The following is a 9,161-nucleotide window of genomic DNA, read 5'->3' as shown; positions in this document are numbered from 1 at the left end:
ACAAAAGTGAGTTTTAGTGTAATTGTGTATTCTCCTATGTATAGATTGCGCTGCTGTTTTACGTATTAATTAATGTTCGTCTGTTTAAAATATATATTTTTTTAAATGTTTATGTTCTTGTGTCTATTGTTTTGTTCTTTTCCTCTACTAACTCGCACCCAGATGAAAGTGTTGCCCTCGTGATGATGCAATCTAAACTGGATGTTGCCATGTTGTTAGACGTGTCAAGGACCTTGGAGACACAGGACATAGTTGCTAACGTGTCCTATAGGTGACTGCATAATAGTTTAATTGATTATTCTAATTGATTTACAAGACTTTTTTTTCCACATCGGTGTTACATAATTCTAAAGGAAACATTTTGTGGTTGTTTCGAAGTCATAATGAGGCTACGAGGTTCATTACCATGTTCTTCATTATTTTATCCTAATTACTGGACATACATGTATGACGTGGTGTTTTCGTGGACACGACGAGTTGAAGTGGACTATTCAGTCATTATGTTCTCAATTTAAAGCTACTACGATTATATTTTTTAAAATTTTTAGGGTGTAAATTTTTTTACAGTAACAAAATATAATTGCAATAATAATAATAATAATATAATAATAACAACATTTAGATAAAGATAAGTCGCAAAATAGTACATTTTTACATGATGTGTTCCCATAGCTGTTTATTTATACTAAAATAGTGTAGTTTTAGTAGATTGCCATATCATATGTTATATATGTAAACATACATTTTTTGTTACAGTCTGACGAGGTCTTACTTGAACATCTTCTCCACCACTAGAACCGGCCCTAACTTGTGTATATTTATCAATAATTACTCAGGACAAAGTTATTTCTATAGCAATCAAGCTGTTTCCATCTATCTAATGAACAGAGCAAGTATCGAGTGTTAACGTATCGATTTTAAAAATATCGAGTGTTTGAGTATTGAGTGATAAAGCATCGAGTGTTAAAGTATCGAGTGTTAAAGTATCGAGTGTTAAAGTATCGAGTGTTAAAATATGGAGTGTTAAAGTATCGAGTGTTAAAGTATCGAGTGTTAAAGCATCGAGTGTTAAAATATCTTATATTTTGTGTGAATGTTTTGAATGGCTCAACTAAATGAAGATAAATAAACTCAGTGTCGTAAATGACTTTGGTTTTTGGATTTCCTCCTTGATAATGATTTTTTGTGATTGAATTTCAGAATTGAATTAGTCCAATTGAAGTCATTTATTTGAAGCTAAGATCTTTTCAATCAAACAAATGATAAAGACAATGTATTGTTTTCAATCAATACTCCCTCAACACGTAATTTAATAATTTTCCATTGTCAATGTATTCGATTGAGATCATATTGCAGTAAATGTAAGCAAGGACTAATCGAAATGAAGGAGGTAATAATAGAAAAGGCATTGTATTACAGCTAGAAACAAATTGTTAGACATTGACTTCAGCTATCAGGTCACAGGGAGTAATGTCTTAAGTTCTGCAAGTCCTACTTAACACTAGAACAGACCACCTACACCCTTCGCTCCAGGTCCTTCAGTCAGTTCACTGCTATGGCACTGGACGGCACTTAGCCGCAGACAGCTCAGACTCCCATAACCTGCAGATCCCTTCAGCTGGATCGACAACAGTCCTTCCTGTAGAATCAATGTCTTCTCCTACTCGTATTCAACGGTGCTCTAATGTGCACCTTCAGTGTCGGTGCGGTACCAGAGTTACAACAATATGTGTTTGTTGATCAGGGCTTTTTAAAAACAATGAGTGTAGGAACTCTTCCTCACAGTTCTAAAGTAGTATTTTAAAATTAATAGATCATCCAGTTTATTATGACTTACTAGTCTTAATCGTTCTAAGAATGTACTATCATGTTTGGCATAGAAGTAACAATTGTACATGTACTAATATTTAGTAATAATTAAATGAATATTGTTATTTTTTAAAGGTTGTAAATTCTAGTAGCTCAGAGCTTGACAATAAAGGTGATGTGACATTTCACCAACTTCTGCCTCTCCAATACTCTGGTTCTCAATACATCAGCTTTCCGTGTGCTGGCATCAGTTCTCTTCTAGGAAATATTACTTTCCGATTGATCTCTTTGCTGGACAATAATTACATCTATGTAAGTGTTTAATGTCATTGTCAAAGTAACTACCTTAAACCGACGTTCTAATAGACTTGTTTTTATAAAATCTACATCATTATCATGTTAACATTGAGTAGTTTAAGCCTATAAAAGCTTTACAGCTCATTCAATAGAGAAGCATGCGAAAATGTACAATAAAATAATAATAATAATTGATTGATCTCTTTGCTGGACAATAATTACATCTATGTAATTATTAAATACCTACAGTGCAAAGATCATCACTCGAGATTTTGTTTTCGCCAAAGGAAAAGTAAAAGCTTAGAATATAATTTTCTATCAATGGCAGTGCGAGTTTGATTGTTTAGGTTGTATAGAAATTTAGTAATAAATAATTCTGAAAACTAATAAAGTACATCTATTTGTGTGTCGTAGATCCATTAGTGAAAACATATGTGGGTATCTATTACAGTGTTCATAGTGGTTAAAAAGAAAAACCACTTCACTTTTTAATTACAAATCATTAACTATGAGTCACACATTAAATACATACAATAAAATTGTATTTCAATAAAAATGTATAAAAAATTAATTAAAACTTGATACTTAGCTCACCATTGTCTTTTGTATGAATAATTACTGTCAAATAAGCTTTATCTGAAGTCAACTATGAGCCAGATTACCGAAGTAATAAGATTTATGCTTATGTTTAACTCCCTTCCTGATATATTTAGCTCAAAAGGTTTCTCTTTTTTTTTTTGTTTATACAATTAAAACATTATTAACACATTACATTTATAATTACATAACAATCACTGTTCAACATGTTAATTCAACATTCCTTAAAAAAAAATCTGATGACAGTTTATGTATATCTTTGGGAAAAAATACTAGCTAATTAGCTACACTATAGAAACAGTTGTTTGAGCATTTTAAATTTAAAAAAATGCAATTATCGCAAAATTCATTTTGGTATTCTGAACACACATTCAGCATCTGAAATGTTTAAACTTAGTTAAGAGTTGAATACAAAAAATGATGAACATTGTATACACTGTCTCTTGTGAAACTTAGCAGCACTGTAAAAGAAGAAATGGATTATAACAACAACAAAAATGCAATGAAAAATTGTGCCTCGCTATGATATTAATATAGAGAGGAATTGATTTAAAAAAAGCAACAAGTTTTTGTATGCTAGTTGTTATAAGTATTACTGTCTCATAAAAAAAATGTTCAATACAATATCTTTCTAAAATAGAATGTATTTTAAGTTAGATGTGGCAAAACAAACTAATGATTGGTTGGTGAGCTTGAAACGTCAATAAAGGATGTTAAAAATTAAAGACTACCTCGAATTAAAAAAAGCAAAATTCTTGATTGGACCTCGTTCTATGTTTGTTGACAGATCAATGGAAGCAGTGGACTAGTCGGACAAGTTATTCTTAAGAACGTCGGTGAAGTTCGAGACCTAGATCTACCAAGTTCCAGTTTGTACTTGTTTAGTAGCAGCAAGAACAAGAGTTTCTATCTCTCTTTAACAATCAGAGATAGTGTAGGAGGTAGTGGACATATTACTACTTTATATACTAGGATATGTTTTTTGTTTGGCATTACATTGAATGAGATAGAGAATAGATAGATTGATAAATAGAAAGATAGAAAGATAGATAGATAGATAGATAGATAGATAGATAGATAGATAGATAGATTGATAGATAGATAGATAGATAGATAGATAGATAGATAGATAGATAGATAGATAGATAGATAGATAGATAGTAAATAGATAGATAGATAAATAGATAGATATATACATTGATAGAAAGATAGATAGATAGATAGATAGATAGATAGATAGATAGATAGATGGGTTGATAGATAGATGGGTTGATTGATTGATTGATTGATGGGTAGATAGATTGATTGAGTGATTGTTTGATGATTGATAAATTGATACATTGAAAGATAGATAGATCGATTGATTGATTGATTAATTGATTGATAATTGAAAGATGGGTAGAGTGATAGATTGATTGACTGATAGACTAATAGATTGATTGAAAAACAGAGAGAGAAAGATAGACAAGATAAAAAAACTGACTTATTTATACAAACACTGTTAATTATTACTATATCTTTCCATAGATCAAAGTAAAATATGTTTTAAACAATCTGTTCCTTGTAGACTACATGTTTCAATTACTTTTGTTTAGCATATATCTTGAATCAGCCTCTCAGCGCTCTGGTCTATCCTCTCTCTGTAGAACAGTGTCGGCAATGTGTTCCGGGGGAACGTTTCCGTCCTAGTATTACGTGCAAAGCCAATCGCAGCCTCGTCTCTTAATACGAACTCGAACCCTCTAAAAGTAGCCAAACGGTTTAGACCACTCAGCCAGACATCTTTTATGCATTATAATTTTCAGAACTTTTTTTCAATGAAAAACAGGTAGTTTCACTCCTGATAAAGTTTGCGAGACTTCCTTGATCCCTGTTCAACTTTGGAGATATCATTATGTTGTGGACATCGGAACAAGAAGACCTCTATTGAATATCTTCCTCTTTGTCATTGTGGAAACTTCTCTGAGAGAAAGCATTGAGATAAACAGCATAAAGAGAGCCTCGGATTGTACAGACATTCCAGGTAATACATGACTTTAGCATTTTCAGTCTTGATCCTGCTTCAACCAAAAACATGTTCATTATGTTCATTTATCAAATTTAATTTTTTTTTTTAACTAAGACTAAGACTGCTTTATTGATCCTTATGGAAATGTGTTGTGATTCCAAAGACTCTTTTCTAATGTCAAGACAACACAACAGAAACATGCACATAAATAGAACAGAAACAACATAAAGAGTTCAATGATCGACTACACACAGGCATCTTGGTCCTTTTCATGTTTCCAGATCAACGAGTGGCCTTGATGTAGTCTGACCGAGTAAGGAACGAACGAGTTTTTGTACTGCTCTGTTGATGTGTACATGTGAAAATATGTTAGCTGAACTATTCTATCAACTAATTTTTTTTAATGGGTACTTACTAAATTAAAAACAACTATTGCAGTAGCCTCAGTTTAGGAGTGTCGATAACTGAAAATCATAAAAACTAAAAGGTGTTCATTAGCAAGTTTTTTTTTTTTTTGTGACTGTACGCACCGGTACGGCGAACCGGCACCTTTTTCAATGTGGGGAAAAAATTATTACTTTTCTTGTATTTTAACGTTTAATTATTAATTTATTAGCAATTAAAAGTTAGGCAATCAATCACTGAGTACCGGCATCTATTTTTTTTTTTTGACAAAAAGCACTGTTTATTAGTATGTATCTAATAGAATTTTTTTTTCTTGGATAAGTCATAGTAAAATTATTAAACTAAACAAAATGAATTGAAAAAAAAATAATTTTTTGTTGTTATTAATTACTGTGATCGCTTGTAGACAATTTTAAACGTTTTGTATTCTTTAAGAGGTGGCATTTTTTTTTTTACAGGAACCAACTGGACAGGCTGTGTGTACAACATGACGTCCGATGTGGAGAGCCTCTATCATGTCCAACTGAAATACCATCAAAGAAATCTGGCCGCTTACATGATGACATACGACAACGTCACGATGGCATGTACAGCGTTGGGAGCCGCAGATGATGTGAAACAGCTCAATGTAAGTTGATTTCTATGTTTTGGGACTCGTCAATTCAAGAAAAACATTAAAAACTAGAACAGACGCTAAATAAAGCAGCGACGCGTGTAGCAAACTATAATCACATTTGACAAGAGTGACACCGTTGTGACATTTCATGATGTTGGTTTCCTTCAGTCGTAGAACGACTATGGTTCTCTCGAACACTTATTCACATTGCTGTGGAGACCTATTTTGGAAAGACACTCCAGTCCACATATATCGCAGGTTAAGGTGGCTTTCGCTTTCGTGGTTGAGGAGTCAGTCATTTTTCGTATAGCACGTTTTTCTTCTAGAGCTGAGGCCCATGTTGTTGTTTTTTTCACTGTCCATAGCTTTGGTGGTCACTGTCTCTCTCCATCTAGTGCGGTCTAGGGCTACGTCTTCCCAGTGGTCAATATCAATGTTCCATGTTTTAGGTTTCGTTTTATTACATCCACGAAACGGAGGTAGTAGCGACCAGTTTTTCTTGGACAAGACTCTAGTTGCCCGTAAAGAATGACTTTCGGAATGCGATTGTCCTCCATCCAGCGAACATGTCCGAGCCAGTGCAGGCGGCGTTGTTTGAGGATTAAAAAGTAAAGTAGCAATAATGTATCATAAATGTTAAATTGCAGTTCAAAAAATCACCTTCACATATCACTTAATCTGTTGAACCATTGATGTACCGCACAAGTTCTGTTGACCGTCTTTCTCGATTCCGTCATTTGCCTTGAATAGTTATGGATATTCTGTTCTATTGTCTCTCAATCGCTTTCTCTGTCTGATGCCTAATCTTTTTATTGCTACTGTTCCTTAAATAAAGTCTTTGGGAACCATTAGGACCTTGTGTTGAGGACCTTGTGATGCGGCCACAGAGTTTAAGTTTGCACTTTTTTTTGTTTTAACTGTCGTTAGGTCACGGGTGAGTCCTATTGCTGTATTAATCCTGTTTCTTATCTCTTCATTTGTGAAGCGGTCTTTGGTAGAGACACCTAGGATCATTCTGTAGCCTCTTAATTCCATTGCTGGGATCCTATTGTCGAGATCTTACAAATATTAAAACATATATATTTATTGTTATACAAAGACAAATTCGTACAAGTGCTCCTTCTTCACTAATGTCATTAGAGCATAGAACGGGTTGCTTGATTTAGCCAGGAAAACCAATGAATTTACAGTCTCTCATAAGCATGCATGACTAGATTAACATATGAATTTGCGTAGAACACACTTTTTTTTTCTTTTGAATGAAGATAATTGGAGACATCATTGTTAGGAAGGGATATCCTGGCGGTCTCCCTACCTAAGAGCATGTTCAAACTAGCGAATTAACATTAATGGTGAATCGTGACTTATTTTGTTTTTACAAAACACATTATAATTATTTTTTATCTTCACTTTTTATCAAGTTTCATTTTTTAAATTTTGTTATCAGTCCTTCTCTGATTCATCGTATTTGCGGTCACTGAACGCCCTGCCGAGTGAGACCGTATCACCGGACACTTGCACTCTGCCTACCACCACAGTAGCCCCATCTACTACAACTACTACCAGCCAAAGCTCCACGGTGGCCTACATCAACGTGTGCAACACTTCTCTCTGGAATGACTCAACAACGCCATCTCAAAACTTGTCTTCCTCGACGACATCCCAGAATACAACATCGATGAGTTCAGAGATAACTTCAGAAGATACACCTCGCAACAATATCGTAACGACGACCACCACGACCACCAGGAAACAGGACATCAGCCAGTACCTTAAGAGTATTGTCCAAAACTTGACCGTCGACAAAGAAAGTACGTCTGCCTTCAGAAGGACTAAAGAATGTGTTCCTGACTATAGACCATCGTCCAACGCCGTGGGAGCTACAGGCATAGCTCTGCTGACATTTGTTTTTGGTTTTATTTGTGGCAATGACGTGGTGATACTTGTTATCGCTGTGATAAAATGGTTGAAAATGAAAATTAGTTTAAGCCTAAGAAATATACCCAGCTAACAAAGTAGGCTAGAACATAAATAATAAAATTGGTTGACTTTCAGTTATAAAGTAATGTTTATAAAACATAGATCATAATTTCTAGTACCAATACACATTTAAAAAAAAAATAATTGAATGGTTGGCTTTGTAGCGGGCTTCAAACAAATTGTATCTATCTATAATTCGTTCATCGTGGTTCGATGATGACCACTTTTGTCATCCATGGGGCTGAGGGCTTTGCACTGGAGCTTTGTGCCTCCTCATGTAGCTAGTGAGACTTTTGCGAGCTCGCAATGTTCGGCAGCACACTGGAGCTAGTGTCATTAGCTTTGCTTTTTTTATATGACGCTTTTATTCTGCCAGCGATGTTTTCTTGTCCTCAGCAATTTGTGCACCAGTTATCACAGCGTGACGCCATGGTGCCCTGTCATGTGCTTCTATCTCCCAGGTGGCTGAGTCTATGCTGAGCGCTTTCAGAGAAACTTTGAGATAGCCAAATTGCCTCATGATTCATGATAAATATATCTCTTTGTGTGATTCATGTTTTGTATGTAGCAATACTTTAGTCGGGACCAAGGTTTAACAGAGTGGAGTTGCCTCCCTAAGGCCTAACCCTCATCCTTTCACATTCAAGCCAAGACGCGACAATGGAGGAGATTATTTGTACACAAATTCTCCAGAAACTTTAAAATAATCTGTACATTAGTTTTGCCTAATATGCCCAGTACTTGTTTCTGGCAATCGAAGTGTTTAAAAACACAGCATGTTACAACTTTCATTAGTCTTTACAAGTTTGCATATTTACTAAATAATTGTTGAAAATTTTAAGTTCAGTGCTTCAAAAGTGTAAAACGCTAATAATTTTCAACAAATGATGATAATTAAGTTAATGTAAAATTGAAAATAGAACATCGAAGGGTAATATCATTTTTCAAATTTTATTAAAGGAGAATACTTTAAATACACATAACAACTATTTTGAATCTAAGGCATCTTTAATACATTAGCTACACCAAGTGAAGAATAGAGACTCGTTATTGTTGACATTTTAAACGTAAAATTAATTTAATGATATTTATTAACAAGATTCCATGCATTTGAAAAAAAATTCTTATTACTCTACACTATTTTAATAAACGTTTGTGCAAAATCTATTTGTATTTTTCAAAATAAACAAATGATAAATATTGAAAGTAGTAATTTTATTTGATTAACTTTCTAGTAAAGTTAATAAATTGAAATTTCAATCGCTGTATTTCATAGGTTCCTATTAAATGAGTTATCACAACAAATAGCTTACATCTGCATGCCACTATAATACATACAATATTGAAAACTTGATCAAATATTGATTTTTGCTTTGAAATTTGCCACATAGGGCCTACATTCCTTATATCTTTGTGGAGGGCCCCTAGCAGTTTCATTGCAATACATTA

The 9,161-nt window shown here is 33.9% G+C and overlaps 1 protein-coding gene across 1 annotated transcript; it reads left to right on the top strand.

Moving 5' to 3' along the window:
• Positions 1-1,381: 1,381 nt before the first annotated feature.
• Positions 1,382-7,743, top strand: LOC129922921 (hybrid signal transduction histidine kinase G-like). The gene is made up of 6 exons (XM_056011149.1): positions 1,382-1,390; positions 1,945-2,121; positions 3,491-3,644; positions 4,532-4,726; positions 5,575-5,744; positions 7,180-7,743. The coding sequence occupies exons 1-6, from the start codon at positions 1,382-1,384 to the stop codon at positions 7,741-7,743; spliced, it is 1,269 nt and encodes a 422-aa protein (XP_055867124.1).
• Positions 7,744-9,161: the final 1,418 nt, after the last annotated feature.

This window comes from Biomphalaria glabrata, chromosome 14 (genome assembly GCF_947242115.1).
Source record: "Biomphalaria glabrata chromosome 14, xgBioGlab47.1, whole genome shotgun sequence".
NCBI lineage: Eukaryota > Metazoa > Mollusca > Gastropoda > Planorbidae > Biomphalaria > Biomphalaria glabrata.
Note: the sequence above shows the minus strand (reverse complement) of the source record. Positions and strands in the feature narration are given on the sequence as shown.

What these genes read in the sequence shown, in the direction of transcription:
- LOC129922921 (XM_056011149.1), top strand. An exon ending in GGATTGTACAGACATTCCAG is followed by an intron (nt 4,727 to 5,574) that starts GTAATACATGAC and finishes TTTTTTTTACAG; the next exon opens with GAACCAACTGGACAGGCTGT. An exon ending in ATGATGTGAAACAGCTCAAT is followed by an intron (nt 5,745 to 7,179) that starts GTAAGTTGATTT and finishes TTTTGTTATCAG; the next exon opens with TCCTTCTCTGATTCATCGTA.